The sequence below is a fragment of the Microcaecilia unicolor genome, chromosome 13, assembly GCF_901765095.1.
Source record: "Microcaecilia unicolor chromosome 13, aMicUni1.1, whole genome shotgun sequence".
In the NCBI taxonomy this organism is placed as follows: domain Eukaryota; kingdom Metazoa; phylum Chordata; class Amphibia; order Gymnophiona; family Siphonopidae; genus Microcaecilia; species Microcaecilia unicolor.
The window spans coordinates 101,848,290-101,874,565 of record NC_044043.1 but is presented as its reverse complement, the minus strand read 5'-3'; the positions used below and the strand labels follow the sequence as shown (position 1 = coordinate 101,874,565).

At 43.1% G+C, this 26,276-nt stretch overlaps 1 protein-coding gene across 2 annotated transcripts in view; it reads left to right on the top strand.

Annotated features, from left to right (window-relative positions):
* PAX7 (paired box 7) overlaps nt 1-26,276 on the top strand; it is a 157,647-nt gene that overhangs the window by 95,321 nt on the left and 36,050 nt on the right. For both annotated transcript variants that reach the window (XM_030222650.1, XM_030222649.1), the window contains exons 6-7: nt 777-942; nt 2,740-2,930. In XM_030222650.1, coding sequence (XP_030078510.1) covers nt 777-942; nt 2,740-2,930 — 357 coding nt within the window. The remainder of the gene's footprint in view (nt 1-776; nt 943-2,739; nt 2,931-26,276) is intronic.

Here is a 26,276-nt window from a genome sequence, read left to right as displayed (position 1 = left end):
ACCGCCAGCTCCAAGGTGGCATTGGGGCAGTAAAGTGACCTGCAACCAAAACCGACAGCAGACTCGACGGGGAGGAAAGGTGGGCTCAAAGACCCAGGATGGCCTTTAGCTTCCGTAACTTTCAGATTGTGGTCACATTTGATGGTTTAACCACAAAATTCATTTTGTCTTTAACCTGCCCTTTGTCCGAGGGAAGTAGCTGCTTGTTGCGAATCGCCTACACCACCTAGATCCTGCTGGAGTTGGATCGAGGTGTGATGAACCCTGATCCATGAGTGTTCCTTGAATAAGAGAGCGATTTTTCCCCTATGGACAGGAGGACACAGGGCTGACCTGCAGCTGTCCCACACACAATGGCATTGGGATTGCCTAAGCATACACTCAAGAGCGACTTATCACAAAACTCTTATGTGACCACGCCAGGCCCGTTCCTCCTCCTCCTTACACAGCGTGCATATAATTAAAATATATTACATAAGAACAGCCATACTGGGTCAGACCAATGGTCCCATCTAGCCCAGTATCTGTGGTACTGAACGGGCGCAGTCTGGTCTGGCGCCAGGGTTCTGAGCACTGGCCCACTAAAATTATTTTCAGTGCTTATCTCAGGCTTTCTTGAATTTTGTTTCTGTTTTTGCCTCCAACTGTTCAAAGGTCACAGAGCCTGGCAAATTGGACCCTTCTTCAGTATTAAAATTAGTCTTGTGCCAGATAGAGAAAGAAACCCCTTTGTACTAATGGATGTGCCATTTTCTTCCCCTTCCATCTACCTGCAGGTGTGGTTTAGTAACCGGAGGGCGAGATGGCGTAAGCAAGCAGGAGCCAATCAGCTAGCAGCTTTCAATCACCTGTTGCCCGGAGGGTTCCCACCCACTGGCATGCCAGCCTTACCACCGTACCAACTGCCAGACTCAACGTACTCAGCTGCCACAATCTCACAAGGTAACTTAGGGGTTTGAATATGCATGAGAGAGATTTTCATATAATATAGCCATGCAAATTTAGCTCATGCATATTCATTGTGGATATCGTGAAAAGCTAAACAAACAACGGGACAAACTGCTGCTATAGGAGAGCAAGGAAATGCACACAACATATTTATTAAAACAAGGTTGTGGGGATCATGTCACTCCTTTATCCTTATAATTACACTGGTCGCCCATTAAATATAGGATCAAATTTAAGATATTAGATGGCTCTCCCACTACCAGGCTTCCTCACGCCTTCTTCGTCCCCTAAATGATCATAGATTAGTCTCTGGTCCCTGTCATGCCAGTCTACTAAAAATCATGCTGCTTCCTTCCTAGCTCTTCCCTTTAGGACAACCTGCCCTTATCTTTACGTTCAGAACTTTCTTATAAGAAATTCAGAACAGCCTTAAAAACACATGTTTTGGTGTCACTTTTGGAGGGTCGTCAGCACTCTTCCCTCTAAGCTAAGCAGGTGTCCTCCAGCTTCATTGCCGCCAGTAGGGGGTGCTGCTTCATTATTGTGTTTTCAATTGCTAAACAAGTGTATTCCATTAGTAAATCTGCTGTTTAGCCATCCTAATTGCTGCTAACGTTTTATCCTTATTCTACTGCTAAATTCATGTGTTGTATCTTTTAACTTTTGTAATTCATGGAAGCCACATTGTGTCTGCATTTGTGGGGAAAATGTGGGGTAGAAATGAACCGTAAATAATAATAATAACAATAATAATAAACACAAAAGTCCTGCCCAGCTTGCCTGTCCCTCACTATTGAAAATGTGATAGTGAAACAGCACCCACAACTGGCAGGTCTGTAGATGGAAGACTCCTGCAGGGAACAATGGGCCTTAACTCTAGATGGCCTGCTCCAACTTACCAGAATTGTTTTTTGATTTTGACTGGTTCATTTTGGGGAAGATCTGAGATTTCTGGTTTAGCACGTGTTTCTCTTTGGTTTGATTGCTGTGGGTTTCTTTTCCTATGTTTGTTTGTTTTTAAATTTAATTCCTGTCCTTACCTTGTTGTTTTAAGAATGTATGGGTTATTAATATTCCTCCAAACTCTGTCCAATTCTTCTTGGAAAGGCTCTTATAATGCAAAGCTTTTCTAACTGGATAATATTAATTGGTGCTTCACTCCAAAAAGTGCTCTGCAACTATGACTCCCAGACCACGTACATAGATAAAGAAAAAAAACCAATCATTTCTGCCTCACTGATTGTCTGATACCTCTCTGACTCCTTTACTTCCCTTTTGTCAATTGCTGGCTGCACATTCATGGCCTATGGATTCTTCAATACCTTGTACAGCTTTCAGTCTTCGAGTACAGTGACTGCAAATCATACGAGGATCTCCCCATGGTAAAATATGTCCTTTCCACTGGATTTCCATTAAAGGACTTGTTTTACATTGACTGTCCTGTTACAATGTCCACTATAGGCAGTAAAGACCCAGGAATCTATACCTGGCCTTGGGGTTTATGAAGAATCAGGGCTGCAGCTGTTTCAGACACCACTTTCTAGCCTCAGGAACATCTGAGATTTGGAGCAAGTCTGAGGCAATGAACACTTTTACCATATTTCCAAAAGTCTAAGACAGATACCAAAATAAGAAACTTCCCTGAAACAGAAGGGTGGCAAAACTGTTCTGAAACAGAGAAATGCTCCATCATTCCATTGTCTTCATAGCAGCTTGTTATATTAAAAGTGACATTCAAAATCATTTGAATCCTATTTCCAGGACTATTTTCAACTGCTATTTCCTTCACAGATGGAGGGAGCACTCTGCACAGACCCCAGCCTCTCCCGCCATCATCAATGCACCAGGGGGGGCTCACAGCAGCCGAAACCAGTTCTGCCTATGGAGCCCGACATGGCTTCTCTAGCTATTCCGATACCTTCATGAACCCTGGGGGTCCCGGCAACCACATGAACCCTGTCAGCAATGGACTCTCCCCACAGGTAAAATTTCACAGCCATTGGAGAAACCCGACATCCCGGGCTCCAAATTTTTCTAGTTTGTTATGGCAGGAAAATGGCTGAAATTTCTTTATGGTGTGGCCTATTATTATTTCACTTAGGAAGTTTGGAATGTCTCATGTTACTTTGGGATCCTATTGAGGATTGGGAATCAGGAACTTTTCAGCTTGAATCATAAACCAGGCAATGCCTTGCTGTGGTTCCTCACCATGAATGAAGGAGAAGTAGAGAGTTTGGCGAACAGAGAAGTTGGGAGCTTGGAGATGATAGAGGTCTATAAAATACCGAGTGGAGTGGAACGGGTAGATGTTTACTCTCTCCAAAAATACTAGGAATAGGGGGCAGGCAGTGAAGCTACTAAGTAGTAAATTTGAAACAAAATTGGAGAAAACATTTCTTCACTCAGTGTGTAATTAAACTGAAATTTGTTGCCAGAGAAAGTGGTAAAAGCAGTTAGCTTAGCAGGGTTTAAAAAAGGTTTCCTAAAAGAAAAGTCTACAAACTATTATTAAGACAGACTTGGGAAAGTCCACTGCTTATTTCTAGGATTAGCAGCATAAAATCTGTTTTACTCTTTTGGGATCTTGCCAGGTACTTGTGACCTGGATTAGCCACTGTTGCAAATAGGATACTGGGCTTGATGGACTTTTGGTCTGTCCCAGTAAGCAATGCTTATGTTTTTATGCCCTTGTGATTTCAGAAAATGAAGAATGATTGGAAAAAGCCAAAAGAAGGGGAGATGAATGGAGGATTTGGAAGCAGTTAGATGTAATTTGGAGGAAGGGGAGATGGCAAACAGCCCAGCGTAGACAGCAAAATGTAAGAATCATTGTCTGTAGGCAGCCAAATTTGTACATTTGCCAGAGGGTGGAGGTAAGAACATGGAAGTATAGTGAAGGGTCAACTGGGCAGAAGGGGTGAATGAAATGGTTTCATGTCTGCAAGATCTAGAAAGGTAATGACAGTCTCGAGACAGAAGCTGCCTTTGATGGCTCAGAGAGCGGAGTTCATGGGGAGGAATGTTGGGAGAGATGAGGAGAGGAGAGGTAACGAGGGGTCATAAAGGTCAGTAAGAGAAGTTTGAACTGTATACGGAAGCAGACAGGAAGCCAGTGAAGAGACTTGAGAAGTGGGCTAGTGTGGGCATAGCGATTCTGGCGGAAAATAAGTTGAGCTGCAGAATTCTGGACAGATTGGAGAGGAGAAAGATGATTGAGTGGAAGACCAGTGAGAAGTAAATTGCAATAGTCCAAGCGAGAAGTAACAAGGGTGTGAGAATAAGGGTTTTGGTGGCGTATTCAGAAAGGAAGGGGCAAATTTTGAAGATAAAGAAGCAGGCGAATGTCCTTTAGACAGCCCTTGTTGGGCGAAACATGCATGTCAGGCAAATGATCCCCTGGGTCCGACAAGTGCAAAAAGTCTAAATAGAAAAGATAAGTGGTGATAATATATACTTTTCTAAATATGAGTGAGGACTCTATATATGAATAAAAAAAGAACCGGTGAAGAGTCTGATGTTGTATAAATCGCTTCAATTTAAAAGTGATAGCAATTGACATCACTGAGGTTCTTGGGTAACATATGGATATGATCCTGAAATATGTATAACTCCAAGATAATAGTTTTGTATGCTTTGAGTCAACTGTTTGTAAATTGAACTTCAATATAACGTAGTATTTTAGGAAACTGAACTTGGACTGGATAGGATAGGTGGAAGTTCTAATTGGCTGAAGATAAAGAAGCGACAGGTTTTGGTGATTTGTTGAATATGAGCAGAGAAGGAGAGAAAAGTGTCGAAGATGACTCCAAGGTTACGAGCCGAGGAGACAGGGAGGATATGAGAGCCATTAACAGAGATAGAGAATGGGGGAAGAGGGAAGGAGGGTTTAGGGGGAAAAAACATAGACTTTTCCTCCAGGAACTTGTCCAAACCTTTTTTAAAACCCAGATATGCTAACCACTGTTACCCGCCTCCTCCTGCAAAGAGTTCCAGAGCTTAACTATTCTTTCAGTGAAAAAATATTTCCTCCTATCTGTTTTAAAAGTATTTTCATGTAACTTCCTTAAGTGTCCCCTAGTCTTTGTACTTTTTGAAAGAGTAAAAAATCGATTTACTTCTACTCATTCTACACCACTCAGGATTTTGTAAATCTCAATCATATCCCCCTCATCCAAGCTGAAGAGCCCTAACCTCTTTAGCCTTTCCTCATATGAGAGGAGTTCCATCCCCTTTATCATTTTGGTCTCTCTTCTTTGAACCTTTTCTAATTCCACTATATCTTTTTTGAAATACGGCGACCAGAAATGAACGCAATACTCAAAGTGAGGTCACATCATTGAGCGATACAGAGACATTATAGTATTCTCAGTCTTATTTACCATCCCTTTCCTAATGATTCCTAGCGTCCTGTTTGCTTTTATGGTCGCTGCCGCACGTGGAGCAGAAGATTTCAGTGTATTGTCTATGTTGACACCTAGATCTTTTTCTTGGGTGCTGACTCCCAAGGTGAAGTACAGCATCAGGTAACTATAATTCGGATTATTCTTCCCAATGTGCATCACTTTGCATTTGTCTACATTAAATTTCATCATAGCTGCCCTTTCAAAAATTAAATGCTGCTACAGTATATTTCCTTTGTGTTCAAAACTCAAACGCAGTTTAATTTTTATAGTTTTTTTGTGTTTAGAAACAAGAAAACAGCTTAGTTTTTAAAAGTCCTTGCTGTTGATGGAAGATTTCACTTACTCCAATATTCATTGGGTAAATGTCTCATCAAGAAATGCCAGGGTGGTAACATTTCTAGAGAAAATAATCAGCTGTTTCGTGAAACAGCTAAACATAGAACTTTACTTTTACTTTACTATGATTTAATCGCCCAAGGAGAATACCAGAATAAAATATAACAATTGCAATAACAGAATTAAAATCAATACATAACAAAATTGCACAATGGAGCACTTCACTTCTTAGATACTGTGATGGTTTTAAATGATAGGCTGCAGATTTATAGTAACTAGATAGCAATTTGATGTTTGAGCTCTTTCTGAATTCTGTGGTGAAAACTATCTGGTCCAGTGCTTTGCTTTAGTTGTCCTTTTTTATTGGACATAAGTTAATACATTTCTTGATTAGCTTTCGAAGGTTGCCCTTCTTCGTCAGATCGGAAATAAGCAAATGTGCTAGCTGACAGTGTATATAAGTGAAAACATTCAAGCATTACTATGACAGTCTGACAGGGTGGGAGGATGGGGGTGGGTCGGAGGTATGCATGGGGACATCAAAGCATATCATTGATATTTTAACAGGATGGGTGTGGATACGTGAGGGGTGGGGTGATCAACAGAGACATACAGCTTTATGGTTTATAATGGACTAGGAACCCCAGATCCTTGTTAAGTCCTTTCTGTTGGGTGTTAAAATATTCAATCATTCTGACTTTTCACTTATATACACTGTCAGCTAGCACATTTGCTTATTTCCGATCTGAGGAAGAAGGGCAACCTTCAAAAGCTAATCAAGAAATGTATTAAGTTATGTCCAATAAAAAAGGTATCATCTTATTTTCTTTTCCATGTTTTATTTTGTTTGATTTCTATTGATAACCTTAAGAGTGGACTAACACGGCTACCACACTCCTCTACTTTAGTTGTCCAAAATCATCACCATCAAAAAAAAAATTTGTGTGGTTATGACCCCAAGATCCTCCTTAGTAAAGACTGAAGCAAAGAATAATAGGTGTCGATAGTCAAAGCAATTTAACTGGCCAGATATGGAGCCTGGCCAGTTACATCACCTGTTCAGGGCTAACCAGCTATTTTCAGTGCACGAAACTGGGTAGTGCAGAACTGAAAAACAACGGATATTTAGGGGGTGTTCTGGGGGGCAGAGTCAACATTTGGCCAGTTAAGTGTTGATACTCAGCACTTAACCAGTCAGGTTAACCACATACTGTAAATAAGACTGAATAAAAGTCAGTCCTGTTTTCATGTGGGAACCCGTAGCCAGATAAGTGCTCTGGAAACCCGGAAATTCAATGCCAGGGCTGGAAATGGCCTGGCATTGAATTTTGGGGTTTAACACCAGTGGCAGTTAAGCAAAGCGCTGATTACCACAGGCTGAATATCAGGACCTTCCTTTTTAACGCTATTACCTTATCCTCCGTGAGCACTTTTTTTTGGTCATCTTACTATTACTACTACTTGACATTTCTAGAGCGCTACTAGGGTTACGCAGCGCTGTACAGTTTTACAAAGAAGGACAGACCCTGCTCAAAGGAGCTTACAATCTAAAGGACGAAATGTCAAGTTGGTGCAGTCTAGATTTCTTGAATAGAGGTAGAGTGGTTAGGTGCCAAAGGCGACATTGCTGTCTAAATGACTCCCTGGTGGGATTTTTGCTTTGAATGTACTTGAAAAAGTTGTGGGGATTTTTGGAAAAGGAATAGAGAGCAAAACTGAGACAGAGAACAAACACAGAGGATCTATCTCTATATAGCTAGAGGATGGAATCAAGTACATGGTATTTCCATCCAAAGCAAAATATAAACGACCTTCAAGCTTCAAAAAAGCCTAGAGAGGAGTAACCCTAGAGACAACAAGGGGGTAACCCGCACAGGGCAACAGTTACAACCCTAGAGAAATGTAAAATGATGAGAAGTAGATCCTTGTTTCTGGATCTGTTGGACACATAGGAGCCATTGGGGGTGCTAAGCCCAATGTAAATAACCCCTCCCTGGACACATACAAGGAATTTTCTCAATATTGAGGGTGCTCAAGCACCCACAGAGTCGGCTCCAGTGGTTGGACAGAGGACGCTGGGCTTGATGGACCTCACTCTGACTACTTTGGCCTTTTTTATGTTCTTCGATGTACCAAGGAACATTCTTAGATTAAATACAGGAATGTAAATGTGGTTAAAAAAAATAATTTCTTGGTCTAAATGTGAAAACCAAATGAGGACAGAGTTTGCTGTGGGGCAGACTGAGCTGGTGTTTGTGTCCTTACCGGCTCTTTGAGACTCTGTTAGTATCAGAAGAAAACCTCTTGAGCGTGATTTGCTGTTGATGCTGCTCCATTCCAGCACTGCTGGATGACTGGTAGACAGAGCAGAAGCCGAGCTTGCAAGAAATCAACTCTGCCTTGTGACACGGTTTCTTTTCCTGCCTTTTTTTCTAAGACGCTGTGCTTATAATAAGCATTTAAAATGAGACTTGCTGTGTTAGGAAGGGAGATTGTGGGGGTGGGGGGCACTAAATATCAGAGAATTAGAAAAAGACTGATGCAAATCAATGGTAAAGAGAAAATTACGTGTAATTACCCACCAATACTGGCAGCTCTGCCCACCCTCCCCTCCCCCAAACCAACAAGATCTCATTAACAAGCAGAAAATAAGATTGAAATGGTGACTAAAAGGTCTGAAAAATGAATTTGAATGCTGCATTTGTCCACAATTACTCCTTCGTTCACACATATTTTATTGCCATTTTTTTATTATTCTTAATCTTTCCATCCCTCAGAGCAGATTGGAAACATCCTGGCATTACAGAGTCTCCTGATAGCTTTCCTGGGTCCCTGAGAGGGAACCCTTCCCCCTGCAGGGATAACAGGTCACTTTTAGGATTACCTCTAGCAATAATCCTTCTGATTTTCTAATGCGGAGGGGTGTAGGCAGCAGAGGCTCGGGATTTCCCTGTCCCAAAGAGCTTACAATGTAATTCTGTACTTAATGGGAGATGAATTGTCTTACAGGGAGTGGCAGTGGCTGAAGCAGGATTTGAACCCTAAGCTTCTCTGGTTCTCAACCTATTGCTCTACCCACCGGCCCCCTCACTCTATAACTTAACGCCTAAATGTGTGGACTGAAACATACAGAATACTAACACTTAGGCAGGTACTTGCTAGATACACACTCAGCTCTATTCTATAAATTATGCCCGCAACCCGCTTAGCGCATAAAAGCAAGGGGGGGCATTCGCAAGGAGGAGCTTGGGTAGCGCAATCTGCTCATTTCTTACAGAATGTTGCAAGTCACGCTCTGTATTTAGGGAGGTGCATTTACATCAGCTATTGACCTGCCTAAATGAAAGCCCATTGACGTCGATTTATGGCCCAGAATCTTGGCGGCCAGACGCAGAGGTGTCCAGTTATGGAATTATGCTCTAGGCCTACCTCAGAATATTCTAGAAGATTATTCTTTCCTCTAGTTTATAAATCATCTTCCCTGCCTCATCTCCTTTCCTTTCAAAATCTCTTCATCTGGGAAACTCTCTCTTGTCCCTCTGCAATCTCATTTTCTATTTCCTATCTGCAGAGAAGATTGTCGTCGTTCTTACATTTTGATAGGGACGAATACTGGTTACAGTATTACGTCTGGAGAAAAGTGCAGTCTTCGTAGCTTCTCGTGACTGTTTTTTGGACCGATAGAAAAGCTATCACAGTACCACATAGGTCCCTTTTTCTGATAATGTTTATGGCCAGTTCGAGGAGATTTGCAAATGTAAGCGCTTTGAAAGTAATTCCTCCACATCTCTACAAACAAAGTCAGTCTCATGTTCTTAATGAAATAAAGCAGCGTCACCTCCAGCTCATTAGGTACGTTTGATCCACATAGATGTATTCTGATATCAGCCCGGCACTTCACTCTTTGCCGTTTTGCCACTTTTTCAACAACAGAAGCTTGAAAGGAGCAGATGTGAATTCCATCTGAGACCTCCTTTTTATGCATGTGTGAGATATAATTGATGACTCCTTTGACAGGGGAATCCAGCTTCACCCACTCCTTCCTCTGAACTGGCTTTACTAAGATCCTTCTGGCATTTTCTGTTGCAGGCTATCAGATACAAGCATTTTGCTGTAAACTTTTAACCTACATGGCCCGATAATCGTCTTTTCTTTTTCCCACTGTACTTTTATGAAACAAAGCCATCTGCTCCTGTCAATCAGCCGCTTGGAAGGGGAGGAGGGATACTGTAGCCCTGAGCTGGTTCCAGAGGAGTCCCACAAGGAGGCCGTGGTCTTACTGCCATGTCTGTGCCCCTGGTTTTGTCCCTCTTACCTGGAAGCTTTCCGCCTTCTGTTCTTGCGCTTGGATCCCTTTAATGCATTTTGTACCTTCACTCCAAGTTGGGTTCAGTGGAAATAATGAGAATCGTCAGTTGGCTTTGTCCTCTTATAACTGATATGCACAATTAATGGGGGCCTACAAGAAAGAAAACAAAAAAAGTCAAAAACAAGGTGGAAAAATGAATCATTCAAATGGACAATTGCGGATTGTGAAGAATTGCAAGAAGACCTTAGGAAACTGGAAGACTGGGCATCCAAATGGCAGATGAAATTTAATGTGGACAAATGCAAAGTGATGCACATTGAGAACAATAATCCATATCGTAGTTATCTGATGCTAGGGTTGCACTTTAGAAGTTGGCACTCAAGAAAAAGACCTAGGTGTCATTGTAGACAATAAGCTGAAATATTCTGCTCAGTGTGTGGCAACAGCCAAAATTTGCTTTTTTGGAATTTTTTGCTAGGAATTATTAGGAGAGGGATGCAAAAAAGATATAGCAGAATTAGAAAAGGTTCAAAGAAGAGCGACCAAAACGATAAAGGGGATGGAACTCCTCCCATCTGAGGAAAGGCTAAAGAAGTTAGGGCTCCAGCCTGGAAAAGAGACGGCTGAGGAGGGATATGATTGAGGTCTACAAAATCCTGCGTGGAGTGGAATGGGTGGAGGTGAAACAGTTTTTCTCACATTCAAAAAGTACAAAGACCAGGGGGCACTCAATGAAATTGCATGGAAATACTTTAAAAATAAAATAGGAGGAAATATTATTTCACTCAAAGAATAGTTAAGCTGTGGAACTCATTGCTGGAGGATGTGGTAATGGCGGTTAGTGCATCTGTGTTTAAAAAAATTTGGACAAGTTCCTGGAGGAAAAGTCCATAGTTTGCTAATGAGATAGACATGGAGAAACCACTGCTTGCCCTGGGACTGGTAGCATGGAATGCTGCTAATAATTGGGTTTCTGCCAATTGTAACCAGGATTGGCCATTTCTGAAAGTAGGATACTGGGCTGGATGGACCCAGTATGGCTGTTCTTATGCCTACTGATCTTTGGCTCCAATAGCTTAGTGGGTTAGAATTTGTACTAAAACGCTTGGGTGAAAGAGTTGAATTGAATGTGCTCCAGGGGCGTAGGGGTGGGGGAGGGAGTCCAGAGCACAAACTGAGGGGCACATTTTGGCCCACCTCCTTGCCAGTCCCCCCACCCCCACCGCACCACCAGCTGAAGCGTTTCTCCTGTGCTGCTCTCCTTATATTGCTTGCCTTGCTTCCCCTCATGTTGCACGTGCTCAGTTTTAATGAACATGCATGAAGTGTCGCTCATACTCAGTTTCACTAAAACCAAGCACGTACAAGATGAAAGGGAAGCAGGGCAGGCAATGTAAGCAGAGCAGTGCTAGAGAAACGCTTCAGCTGGTGGGGGGTTGGGGATCCCGCCAGCCAAACCAGGGGCCCTGGATCCATTTTGGGTGCCCCCCCCTATCTATGCCACTGATGTGCTCAGTGAGAGAAATGGGCAGTATATTATCTCTGTAGCTTTGTCAGTAGAAGTTTATGTATCTGGATTTTGCTCACAACTTTTTCAAGATGAGTTACATTCAGGTACACTGAGTATTGCGAGATTACAAGGTCCTTCCTTCTTGGAATTAATCGTGAAAGAAATGAGCAAAAGGAGATTAAGAGAACAGCTTTAATTCATGTGACAGCAGGCAGAGACCCAGAGTCTCCGTATCACTGAAATAAGTCATAGCAAAATCAGCTTCATATAGCGTCATTCCCTTCACACAACAAAACGGTTCACTAAGCCAGAATAACACGGCATAAAAAATAAAACAACATACAATCACAAATTAAAAGAAAAAAGCCACAGATTCAAACACAGCACCCCAAAAACACTGACCCCCTGTTCCACTGAAGGTACAATCCAGAAACATGGAAATACCTAATGTCACTGAACATAACTCGCCTTGAGCTACAAATGAACAAGGCGAGATCCAAATCTACTACTACTACTACTACTTAACATTTCTAGAGCGCTACTAGGGTTACGCAGCGCTGTACAAATTAACAATTAAGGACGGTCCCTGCTCGGAAGAGCTTACAATCTAAAGGACGAAATGTCAAGTTGGGGTAGATAAGTTTTCCTGAGAAGAGGTGAAGTGGTTAGGTGCCGAAGGCGATATTGAAGAGGTGGGCTTTGAGCATTGATTTGAAGATGGGTAGGGAGGGGGCACGGCGTATGGGCTCAGGGAGTTTGTTCCAGGCGTGGGGTGAGGCGAGACAGAAGGGGCGGAGCCTGGAGTTGGAGGTGGTGGAGAAGGGTACTGAAAGGAGGGATTTGTCTTGAGAGCGAAGGTTACGGGTAGGGACGTAAGGGGAGATGAGGGTAGAGAGGTACGGAGGGGCTGCAGATCGAGTGCATTTGTAGGTGAGTAAGAGAAGCTTGAACTGTATGCGGTATCCGATTGGGAGCCAGTGAAGTGACTTGAGGAGAGGGGTGACATGAGTGTATCGGTTAAGGCGGAAGATAAGACGTGCGGCAGAGTTCTGGATGGACTGAAGGGGAGATAGGTGGCTACGTGGGAGGCCGGTCGAAAGAAATAACTTTAAAAAAATTAATGCAGCTCTTCTCCCACCTTGAAAAACTACCTTTTCTCCATGTCCTAGGAGTATGAGGCATTTTATGGGCCCTGATCTCCATAAAGCCCCCCCCCCCCCCCCCCCCACCCCCCCCCCCCCCCCCGAGTGAAGCAGGAGCTATGCAAAGACAACAAAGCATAAATTTTGGAAAGAAAACGGTTTGACTACAAAACGCTACTAGACACACACAGCACTGTACACATTATATGCAGCTACTTTCTCTGTCCCCAGAGGGCTCACAATCTAAGTTTTTTGTACCTGGGGCAATGGAGGGTTAAGTGACTTGTCCAAGGTCACAAGGAGCTGCAGTGGGAATTGAACCCACAAAACCCAGCAGGAAGACATGAGTTTTGGAAACTACACTGGCTCATTGCTCCTGTGCTGCCTGGTGAAGCTGGTACAGAACTGCCTTCTCCTCATGGTCTCTCCTAGATGATGTGAACTGAGCTGTCACCCCTTGGGATCTTAAGCTGGTGCCTCTCCTTTGATCTATGTCCTGAGGCCCTGCTTGGCAGCAAAGAAACAGAGAGACAAAACTCAACCTAAGTGATTCCTGACAACTGTCTTCCAGAGATAAGGGAATCTCTTGTGGGGGGGGGGGGGGGAGGGTTAAATACTTCATAAGAACTGGAGTCGTTTTAAGCTACAGGAATGAGGCAGTGCTTGGTGCAATGATACTGCCTGAGCAGGCTTAGGGAGCTCATTTTCCCCTTTGTTCCTTTGCCCCGGAATAGTAGCTCACTTCAGGCCTTACAAGATCTGTGCTGCTTTTCAGAATAGGTTATTTGCATAGCCGCAGGACACCACTGAGAAATTTCCAGTGTTTTCTCTAGAGAAGTAAGCCTGCAGAAGACAGAACCATGGGGGACAGATGTTCGAAAGACCCAACCTTCTCCCACCCACCTGTATCCATGCAGCACTGGCATGTGGAACAAAAGAGTTTAAAAGTTTTCCAGTGTGATATACCACAGATCAGTATATTGTCTGAGCAGCGTACAAGATACATTAAAATACAGTACAATAAATGCACCTGAATAAACTATTAGAAACACACATTACAAAAAGAGTACAATAAATTATAAAGCAATGTTAATGTAGTACTCTTTTATTCTAACTCCCATCCCAATGCATTCTGGGTTTTGGAATGCTAATCCCAGCTGCCCTGCCCTCATCTATCCGTCTGCCCATTTGAGATAGTTCCACTTATGGGAAATTTATAAGCTCATTTACTCCATGCAACCCAATACCAGCTCTCCACCCCCATCTTGACTCATCAACCTTTTACCCATCTCTGGGTAATTAAACTCTGGAATTCATTACCAGAGAATGTGGTAAAAGCAGTTAGCTTAGCAGGGTTTTAAAAAGCATAAACAGCATAAAATCTATTTTACTGTTCTGGGATCTTGCCAAGATAGTTGTAACCTGGATTGGCCACTGTTGGAAACAGGATAATGGACTTGATGGACCTTCGGTCTGTCCCAGTATGACAATTGTTCTTATGCACACAGATGCAGGAAGTTCAGCACTTCTGGCTCAGCTCTGGTGGGTGGTGGGGGGGGGAGTAGCAGTGGGATACAGTGGACTCTTTGGGGAAGGGGCAAAGGATAGAGATTTTGGACACCTGGGGGGGGGAGAGAAAGAAAGAAATGCTTTACACCTCTGTGGAGGGAGGGACAGATGCTGGACTATGGGCAGTGGAGGGTGAGATGGCTGATGGTTGCCTCAGGTGGGCCCTGCATTACTCCTGTCTCTCCTCTCCTCTAGTTTATACATACTTAGGGGTTCTGTTCTTAGTACTTTTGCTTCAAACCCTGCCCCATTTTGGTAATCTTCCTCTGGCTCACCTTTCACTAGAATGGCCTGCAAAATTGAACGCACTGTTTTAGGTAAGATCTCACCAAATACCTGGGTAGAATTCACCATCATCACCTCTTTTCTACTGGTTTGTATACAGCCATCACTGATTGAGAAACTCTGAAACAATTTTATTCTGCCTTCAATACATACCATCCTACAATCAGATTCAAAATTGACTACTCCCCAGAAAAAGTCAATTTTTTGGACAACACGGTCTCAATCAGTGATGGCTGTATACAAACATCTATATACAAGAAACCCACAGACAGATGCAGCTACTTCCACAACTCCAGCTTCCATCCTTCACATACAAAAAGATCCATCATTTACAGCCAAGCCACAAGATACCACCGTATCTGCTCTGACCCAGGGGACAGAGACAGACACCTTAAAAGCCTGACTGCATCCTTCAAACAGAAAGGCTACAACCCCAAAATAATCTCCAAGAATATTGCCTCCTCCCTCAAAACACCCAGGGAGAATCTGCTACAGTACAAGGAGAAACAATCCACAGACAGAATCCCCCTTGTAGTGACATACAATCCAGAGCTGGAAAAACTGAGGAAAATCATAAGAGATCTACAACCTATACTCCAGGAGGATGAATTACTGAAAGAGATATTCCCATCCCCACCAGTACTGGCCTTCCGACAGCCACCCAACTTAAAACACAAACTAATCAGAAGTAAACTCCCAACACAGACTGAAAAGGAACAGAAGGGCACACTTCCCTGTAATTTATCCAGTTGCAAACTATGCCAAAATATTTCACAGGACCCCAAAGTCATCCACAAAGGAAAGATATTCAACATAAAGGGATCTTTCACTTGCTCATCTTCCAATGTGGTATATATCATTCAGTGTAAAAAATGTAACGAAGGATGCTATATTGGAGAAACAGGCCAGATGCTTAAGACAAGATTCAATTTACATAGACATCACATGAACAATACAGCCAGTAGGGCCCTCACCCCGGTGGGACAGCACTTCACAGAACCAGGACACTGTACCAGTGATTTCACAGTGAGAATACTGAAAGGTAACTTTAAAACCATACAAGAACGTAAGACCTTTGAAGTCAGAATGATTGAATATTTTAACACCCAACAGAAAGGACTTAACAAGGATCTGGGGTTCCTAGTCCATTATAAACCATAAAGCTGTATGTCTCTGTTGATCACCCTCCCCTCACCTATCCACACCCACCCTGTTAGAATATCAATGATATGCTTTGATGTCCCCATGCATACCTCCGACCCACCCCCATCCTCCCACCCTGTCAGACTGTCATAGGAATGCTTGAATGTTTTCACTTATATACACTGTCAGCTAGCACATTTGCTTATTTCTCATCTGATGAAGAAGGGCAACCTTCGAAAGCTAATCAAGAAATGTATTAAGTTATGTCCAATAAAAAAGGGATCATCTTATTTTCTTTTCCATGTTTTATTTTGTTTGATTTCTATGGGCAGCATAGAAATCTCTAATAAACTTGGAAACACAAGTGTTGTCATATTGGGACAGACTGAAGATCCATCAAGCCCAGCATCCTGTTTCCAACAGTGGCCAATCCAGGTCACAAGTACCTGGCAAGATCCAAAAAAGTACAAAACATTTTATGCTGCTTATCCCAGAAATAAGCAGTGGATTTTCCCTAAGTCCATCTTAATAACGGCTTACTTTTCTTTTAGGAAATTATCCTAAAAAACCTGGCTGATTTCTTCCGCATTACATTTTCACACCTCGGCCTTACACATGAAGGGTGTAATTTCTAAAGTGCACATGTACATGGGAACTCTTTTGCCAGGGTCTCCTGGTCCATCTGGCAATTCTTCTCTGTCCATGTTCATCATTTAGCTCTCCTCTGTAACCCTGGCCCTATCTTCCCACCACGTTGAGCATCTTCCCTCTCTGTATTTATTCTTGCCCTGTCCAGCAGCATTCCTCTGTGTCCCTATCCCCCTCCCCAAGTCCAGCATCACGTTTCCATGTTCCTATCCCTCCTCACGTTCAGCTTCTCCCCTTATTCCTTCTTCCTCTCCCCCTCCTCTAGGACCAGCATCTCCCATCTTTCTCTCATTCTCCCCTCCCCCCCTTTTATCCAGCATCTGCCCTCTTTCTCTTCTCTTTCCATCCAGACTCTGCACTCTCTGCCTCCAGTCCTCATCTCTTCCATCCAGCATGTCCCCTCCCTGTTCCCCCCCCCCCCAAAAAAACAGCATCCACCTCCTTTCTGTTCCCCCCTCCCACCCTGACACCCCTATTGTTGCTGCCGTTGCTTCTCTAGATGAGCATCAGCGGTGGCAAAACAAGCTACAGACCACGGGGCCAGACTGCCCATTGGCACAGCTGCTGGTTTCACCCTCTTGGACGTCACTTCCTGTTCCAGGGCAGAGCTGGCAGCCTGCATGAATGCCGAGTCTGGCCCTGCGGTGAGTAGCTTCAGCAGCGGCTTGGGTGATGATGGGAGGGAGGTGGGGAAGTCCTGATTTTCTCCCAAATTAATCAAATCAAATTGATTCACCCAAAACACATTGGCAAATCGATTCACCCAAAACACATTGGCAAATCGATTTGAATTGCAAATCGGACAGCACTAACCAGCCCACTGCCAGGCACATCTGGATCTTTCTCCTGAGTTGCCTTCCCTCATGTGAACGTGAATATTTCCTCAGCCATGATTCTAATTTTCTTCTGTTTTGCTAATGAACTTGGAGGGTCTCATTACCACAACCCTGGTGAGATGGGTTGCGAAATGGCTCAGGTTTGCCTGAGGTGAAAGGTCGCCCAGGAGCAAGTGTTTCCGGTTAGTTCCAGATACCATGCTGACAGGTGTGAGCTGTTTGATTCATTCACAGCCTCCAAATGGTCGTCTCCCCCCCCCCCCCCCCCCACCCCCCCCACCCCCCCCCCCCCCCCCCCCCCCCCCCCCCCCCCCCCCCCCCCCCCCCCCCCCCCCCCCCCCCCCCCCCCCCCCCCCCCCCCCCCCCCCCCCCCCCCCCCCCCCCCCCCCCCCCCCCCCCCCCCCCCCCCCCCCCCCCCCCCCCCCCCCCCCCCACCAAGCAGCCCAAGAAAAGGAGAACAAAATCATTTTAAACATACAGGATCAGAAGTGTTTCTGCACCAGTCGAAGAGAAAATCTTTCCAGTAGCTATTGCAGAAGAAACATCTCCTTCCTTCATGATTTTGGAGGTTAACAGCTCCAGTTCCCAGCTGTAGAATTCGATTTTATTCAAGGAACTGCACTGGAGCAGTGTCACACCATGAATGACAGAACCACAGAGTATCAGCAGTCTGGTAAAACGTTTTCATGCTAGATTCTCCCTACCACAAGACAAGACATGAATGAATTCTTGGATTCTTAGTACCCGATCGTAGTCAAGAGAAGGAACCTGCTTGTTATCGAAGCCCACTGCTACTCAGTGCAAGGAGTGCCGGAAGAATGAAAGTGAAGTCCACAGTTTTCAAATCCACTAACCCCAATAAAATGTCCTGTTAAAATCTCCCACCCCTACATAATGCAACTCAACTCCAAGAAGGGGAGGAGGTAGACTGGAAGAGGAAAGGGATATGGGGGTGGGGGTTCATTTTCAAAGGCCTACACTTAATTATGCCACATGCAATGCTGCCCCCTCCCCCCTCCATCCACTGTCCAGCTACCAGCTATGCACACAGATTATGGAGTCTCTCTGTTAACCCTGTGTAATCCAGCAGGTTGCTCCTATATTATTGTACCCCACATTCTCAGGGGATTTACTAAACTGTATCACCACTCAGCAAGTCCCGTGGTGGCTCCTGAAATGGGCATTGCAATGGCCTGCACTGCTGACCATGAAAAGTTCATAAAGGTTTCAAATTCATTAAGCTTATGAGTAAAAACTTTCAGAGCGGTTTACAATCATTTAAAATGAAAGGGACAGAAAGAAACACTGTATAACACATAAAAGCAGGCGGTTCCATCGTCAAAGTCCATCTTCCAGGAAACATAAGAACATAAGCATCACCATAACTGGGACAGACTGAAGGTCCATCAAGTCCAGCATCCTGTTTCCAATAGTGGCCAATCCAGGTCACAAGTACCTTGCAAGATCCCAGAACAGTAAAACACATTTTATGCTGTTTATCCAAGAAACAAGCAGTAGATTTTCCCAAATCCATCTTAATAATGGATTATGGTCTTTTAGGAAGCAATCTAAACCTTTTTTTAAACCCCGCTAAGCTAACTGCTTTTACCACATTCTCTGGCAACAGATTCTAGAGTTTAATTACTGATTGAGTGAAGAAATATTTTCTCCAATTTACTGCTTGGTAGCTTCATTGCATGCTCCCTAGTCCTAGTATTATTGGAAAGAGTAAACAAGCAATTCGTATCTACCCCTTCCATTCCACTCATTATTTTATAGACCTCAATCATATCTTCCACTCCACCATCTCGTCTTCAAGCTGAACAGCCCTAGTCACTTTAGCCTCTCCTTGTAAGGATGTCTTCCCATCCCCTTTATCATTTTCGACACCCTTCTCTGTACTTTTTCTAGTTTTGCTACATCTTTTTTTAAGATGCAGTGACCAAAACTGCACACAATATTCAAGGTGAGTTGCACCATGGAGTACATAAGTACGTAAGTAATGCCACACTGGGAAAAGACCAAGGGTCCATCGAGCCCAGCATCCTGTCCACGACAGCGGCCAATCCAGGCCAAGGGCACCTGGCAAGCTTCCCAAACGTACAGACATTCTATACATGTTATTCCTGGAATTGTGGATTTTTCCCAAGTCCACAAAGATACAAAGACATTATAATATTCTCAGTTTTGTTCTCCATAACTTCTGTAATAATTCCTAACATTCTATTTGCTTTCTTATCCACCACTGCACATTGAACAGAGGGTTTCAATATATCAACGATGACAGCTAGATCCCTTTCTTGGTCAGTGACTCCTAACATGGAACCTTGCATGACGTAGCTATAATTCGGGTTCCTCTTTCCCACATGCTATTTTGCACTTGCTCACATTAAACATAATCTGCCATTTGGATGCCCAGTCTCATAAAGTCCTCTTGTAAGTTTTCACAAATCTCTTGCAATTTAACAACTTTGACTAACTTTGTGACATCAGCAAATTTAATTACCTCACTAGTTATTCCCATCTTTAGATCATTTATAACTGTTAAAAAGCAGTGTTTCCAGCGCTGACCCCTGGGGAACCTTACTATCTACCCTTCTCCATTGAAAATACTGACCATTTAATCCTGCTCTCTATTTTCTATCTTTTAACCAGTTTTTAATCCACAATAGCACATTACTTCCTATCCCATGACTCTCCAATTTCCTCTAGAGTCTTTCATGAGGTACGTTGCCAAATTTCCAGATACACAATATTGACTGACTCATATTTATCCACATGTTTGTTCACCCCTTCAAAGAAATGTAGTAGACTGGTAAGGGAAGATTTCCCTTCACTAAATCCATGTTGGCTTCATTTCATTAATCCTTGCCTTTGTGTACGTTCTATGATTTTGTTCTTTATAATAGTCTCTACCATTTTGCCTGGCACAGAAGTCAGGCTCACCGGTCTATAATTTCCTGGATCACCTCTGGAACCCTTTTTTAAAAAATTGGCATTATATCGACCACCCTCTAATCTTGCAGTACCATGCTTGATTTTAAAGATAAATTATGTATCACTAATAACTCTACAAGTTCACTTTTCAATTCTCTCAGTACTCTGGGATGTATACCATCCGGTCCAGGAGATTTGCTACTCTTCAATTTGTCAAATTGTGCCATTACATCTTCCAGGATTAGAGATTTGTTCCAGTTTCTCTGACTGATCAGCATTGGTATCTCTCTCCCACATCATTCTCCATGAAGACCAAAGCAAAAAATTCATTTAATCTCTCCACTATGGCTTTATCTTCCCTGAGTGCCCCTTTTGCCCCTTGATCACTAGCAGTCCAACTGATTCTGTCACTGACTTCTTGCTTCTAATATACATAAAAATGTTTTTACTATATGTTTTTGCCTCCAATGCAATCTTCTTTTCCAAGTCTCTCTTTGCCTTCCATATCAGCGCTTTGCATTTGACTTGCCTGCACACGAGGGGTGAGGGGGGAGGCACAGGTCAGCTGGCATCATTCTGAATGACATTCTGTTCCATTAAACTATGCCTAGTCAGCATTTGAAACATTTTCCTTTTCTCTGAGCACCTGATTTAGGTGTGTGTTCCATAGTACTGTTGAGGGCTCTTCAGAAATTAATATGGCTGCTCTGTTACAAGTAGTTATTGACCTTTTCTAGAAGTGGTCACCTCTGTATTTATCTTGGTGAGGGTGTCTGGGTGTAGTTAAGATGGAACTTGCACCCAAACTGAACTAAAGTATGAGTCTGACACCTCCCCCTTATCCAGATTCCCTTTAACAAACAAAATGTAAACTTTCTAAGTTTCTGTCTTTGAATTATGTAGCCCAATGGGATTTGTGGACCCCTTCAAAGGTTGCAAAACCGACTGCTACTGGCTCCAGTAGGCGCTGGTCTTGTGGTTTTGCTGTGGATATTTTGTCTCATAGGTTAGACGCTTGTGTGAATTTGGGTTCCAGTGTGGGAGCGGATTACTAGGTGTTTAGAAATTTGATCTGACTTGATTTATTAAATGGTTATTGGAGATGAGCTGCTTTGTCTCGTCTAAGAAGTAAAGAGAGGGCTAGATTGTTTGACGTACTTATGGCTATAGCAATACAGACCATATTGTCCGAGTGGAAGGATAATATTGCCTTGTCCATGAATGATTAGTGAAATGTTGTAGCTCAGTAGAAAGTAAGAGGAGGCTGCTGTGAGTAAAAGACAAAGGTTCTCAATGTTTAAAAGAGTTTGGACTCCTTTACATGTATATTGTCCAAATGCTAGAATAATGAATTCTCAGCTTATTTATAATATGGCACAATATAATGTGTTTATATAATGCCGGGTTAACATAGGTAACATAACATAGTAAATGACGGCAGATAAAGACCTGTACAGTCCATCCAGTCTGCCCAACAAGATAAACTAATTTTACATGGTATGTGATACTTTATATGTATACCCGAGTTTGATTTGTCCTTGCCTTTCTCAGGGCACAGACCGTAGAAGTCTGCCCAGCACTGCACTTGTACTAAAAGTTCTGAAGATTCTGGAATCCTAAAGAGTACAAGATTCCAGAATCCCAATTAGTAGCAACATTCCATGTAGAACCCCAAAGACTAACATGGTAACATAGTAAATAACGGCAGATAAAGACCTGTACAATCCATCCAGTCTGCCCAACAAGATAAACTCTCATTTTGCATGGTATCTGATACTTTCTATGTATACCTGAGTTTGATTTGTCTTTGCCTTTCTCAGGGCACAGACCGTAGAAGTCTGCCCATTGTTGTGGGGGTGGGTTGTATTATTATGTTTTCTTTGTTAATAAAGAAATGGTAAAGCATTTTTTTTAAACTGTGCAGGAGCCCCTGCCTGGATGTAAACCTGTTGAGAGATTTCAATTACTTGGGGCATGCCGGTTCTCTTGGACTCCCAGTTCCAGGGGCCCCGTCTACCCCTAGTAATTGAACTGCAAGATTGTTTCCGTATACCCGAAGATAAGAGTGCATAGCTTATGGGGAATATGGCCACAGGGAAGGAGCAACCTTCCATCGCTATGCATGAAATTGAGTTCTTTTGTGCAATATTTGCACTGCTGATAACACAGTTTCAACACACTTTGTTTCATTACTGCAGCTTGGTGAATTGGCTGCAGGGTTTTCCAATTTAGCCTTTTGGAACAATATATTCAGCAGCAGCCAAAATTTGTACAGGAAGCTTTACACAAATTTTGGGGTGGATATAGGGAGAGGGCAGGGGATTTATTGTTACTATTTATTGCTTGATTAAGATACTGAATGAAGTGTAACCCACCTTGAACTGTATTGATCAGCTGTGTCGCTCAAATATGTGAAAGAATTAAACAAATATAATCCACACCAACGACACTCTGAAATCTAACTGGATAGGTTTTTGGTGGTTATATTTAACCAGATTTTGGCAAGGCGGGTTTACCAGGTGTTCAGTGTTTTTAACATGCCAGTCACTCCATCGGCTACTCAGCATCAGTGTCCGGATAAATATCCAAGACTCAGTGCTGACCGGCAGCGCTGTCCAGTTAGTGGCGATATTCAATCTGTTCTGACCAGGTAATGCTAAGGCAGCTTTTTTCTCTGTCCTAACTTTATCCAATTAACAGACTGAATATCATCGTTAACCGGATCATCCCTGGCTCTGCCCAAGCTCCATCCATGGTCCACCCCAGCACTGTCCATTTAGCGCTGAGCTGGGCAGAGGGAATACTCGGTGGCCCTGTCCAATTTGCCAGTGTTTATCCAGTTCACAGCATCTGTTAACTTTTCGAATATCGGATGGTTCTTACTTTTCTTCCTACTATCTCAGTCCTTCCTCACAACAAGTTCTTTTATAAGAAATCTCATAAAATTAGTACTTCCGATTTTAGGTTTTAACCAAGTAACACTGATAAAACATACCTAATGGAAAAAAAAACCCACTTCCCAAGAAACGCAGCACATCTCCTCGGACCCTCTCACTCCCCCCTCTCCTGCCTGGGTCCTCTCCTCTGCTGTTCTGCATTTTCCCCCAGATTCTATTTAGCACGACTTCAGTTGAGTGCGCAAATCAAGTCATAGTCTGGATTTCCATGCACAACCTAATTAGTTAACAAGCCAATCAGCGCAGATAATTGCCACTTAATTAGCAACTGACACGAACTGGCATTAATTCAAATTTACGCAAAAAACTAAGTGTATTCTATAACGTGATGCGCGTAGACTAAGTCGCAAAGTTGAAAAGGAGGCGTGGCCACAACTAAATTTAGTGGCGTGGACAGGCACTGGGCTTATTCTGTAATCCATGTGGAAATTTAGGCTTATTCTATAAAGTATTCCTAAATTTAGGAGCAGTTTTATATTTTATTTATTTTTGTTACATTTGTACCCTGCGCTTTCCCACTCATGGCAGGCTCAATGCGGCTTACATGGGGCAATGGAGGGTTAAGTGACTTGCCCAGAGTCACAAGGAGCTGCCTGTGCCTGAAGTGGGAATTGAACTCAGTTCCTCAGGACCAAAGTCCACCACCCTAAGCACTAGGCCACCCCTCCACTGTTGCTACTATTTGAGATTCTACATGGAATGTTGCTATTCCACTAGAAGTCGGCCCTTGCAGATCACCAATGTGGCCGCGCAGGCTTCTGCTTCTGTGCAGGACGTCAGACTCAGAGAAACAGAAGCCTGCGCAACCTTCTACATGGAATGGAATGTTGCTAATGGAATAGCAACATTCCATGTAGAATGTCCAATAGTAGCAACATTCCATGTAGAATCTCCAATAGTATCTATTTTATTTTTGTTACATTTGTACCCTGCGCTTTCCCACTCATGGCAGGTTCAATGCGGCTTACATGGGGCAATGGAGGGTTAAGTGACTTGCCCAGAGTCACAAGGAGCTGCCTGTGCCGGGAATCGAACTCAGTTCCTCAGTTCCCCAGGACCAAAGTCCACCACCCTAACCACTAGGCCACTCCTTATAGAATACACCTAGGCGTATTTTTTCAGTGCAGATTTTTTCAGGCAGCATCGAGTCCTTTCTGTGCTGACAACTGCTCATCTGCACAAATGTATATATTTCTTTCAACCACAAAAAACACCCAGCAATAGCATCAGTGCCAGGAAGACATCGATCACCAGATTTTGTACATCCAGAGAAGCCCTAGTTAGCTGGAAAACAAACCCCTATATTCCCAGAGAAAAATTGAAGCCGTGCTCTTGAAGAATGGAAGTCTTGAATTATTGTGGTAAAATCAGTTCTACCAGTGGTGTAGCTTATAGTAGCGTGAAATGTAGGATCACAAACTAAGGGAACAAATCAATACTTTGGAACAGCAGAGCCTCTGACCTCCTTTTCGTCATCGTTTGCATCAGAACCGCTTAATTAATCAAAGACGAATTACTGTTTAGCTGGATTTTATTAGAAGAATCGCTTTTTCCAACATGAATTTGTGAGAGGGGGGCAGTAGGAGAAGGTCTCAGGGGGTGACACTCCTCTGCCTCTTATTTTTCCAGAAGTTGTCTTTGTAAGGTCACCTACTGCTAACGTTTCTTTCCCCCATCCAAGGCAGTGAAGTGGGCGATTTCAGTGTGCTGAATATTTCATTTGCGCACCAGGAGATTACACTGTGCTTGTCAGAAAAGAAATGTCATTCTCCCAGCCAATGAGGCTCATTTTCAAAGCACTTAGCCTCCCAAAGTTCCATAGAAACCTATGGAACTTAGCCTCCCAAAGTGCTTTGAAAATATGCCTCAATGTCTCCTCGTTCTGCTGCTCAAACATGTATTAAAAATGAAGGTCCTCCACCTGTAACTCCAGAGCTCTTTCAAACACCAGAACAAAGAAACCCAAGCAAATGAAGAGCTTTGATTAGGAAGACATATCGCACTTTGCTGGGGGGTTTTTTTTCAAGAAATCCGCGAGTCAATATTATGCCAGCAGTGGTCAGGGATATTTACAAACACTGGTTTAGACCTGGGTATTCACTGCTCGGTCACATTTGAGCACTGGCTGTAACCGATCAGAGCAGAACCTGGACTATATTCACTGATCTACCCACATAGCTAACCAGGCCAAGAAAGGAATGATAGTTAGGTGAGCTGCTTGCCCAGATAGCGATGCAGGTACTGCATAATTCCCAGTTCCACCCAGTCTCTGCCCTCAGACCACCCCAGAATCGTCCACACACATCCAGAATTGTCTTATAATATTTGCTGTTATACTACCATCATACTTTATCATTATCATTCTTCTGTAATACTAAATGTCTACTTTCTTTTATATTTCCACTATTCATGATGTATTGTAAGCCACATTGAGCCTGCAAAGAGGTGGGAAAATGTGGGATACAAATGCAATAAATACATAAATAACCTCTCCTGGCCCACTCAGCACAATTTAACCAGTCAAATTGTTTGAATATTGGGGCCATGATCGTTCACGCTGTGCTTGTAAAATTTAAAGAATCCACAGACAGGTTTTTCTACATTTGTTCAAGCATTTATGGAATTTGTAGCTCACCTCAGATTCACGTTCTGAGAACGAAGGTGATATTTGACGAGGACAAACCTGAAAGATGCTTCTTTGCCCAGTTTTGCTACTAGCACAGAGACATGTAATGGAAATCATTCTAGCTGAACTAGGACTAACTGAGATAGCAAGAGGCTCCTGCAGATTATTAGGCAAACTCTGATATCAAAGTGACTGGTCCACCCTCCTTTCTTTTAGAGTGACCTTGAGATCAGCTGTATTGGAAGGAGTCCCCTAGTGGTAGAAGTTGGAAATGAAAGAATGATGTTAGACCCACTCAATGGGCAGACTGGCCTTTTGCTCATTACAGTGTATGAAAATCAGTGATGGTGAGGGGGAACCATCCCAGCGACTGACATTTACCACCCCGAGAATGAAACTGTAAGCCAAAGAGTGAAATTTTGCAGACAGTGCATCCTGGGTATAAATCTAGAAAGATGTAAGTGCACCAGTTCTTTACAAACTAAAAAAAGCAGCATAAAATAATATTTACTATTCTTTGGAGCCTCTGAAAAAATACGGACAGAACGGAGGAAATGTGGGTACATTCTCTGACTGAAAATTGCTCTCCACTTAGCCACTGAGAAGTGGGAGGGTGGCTTTGCCTCT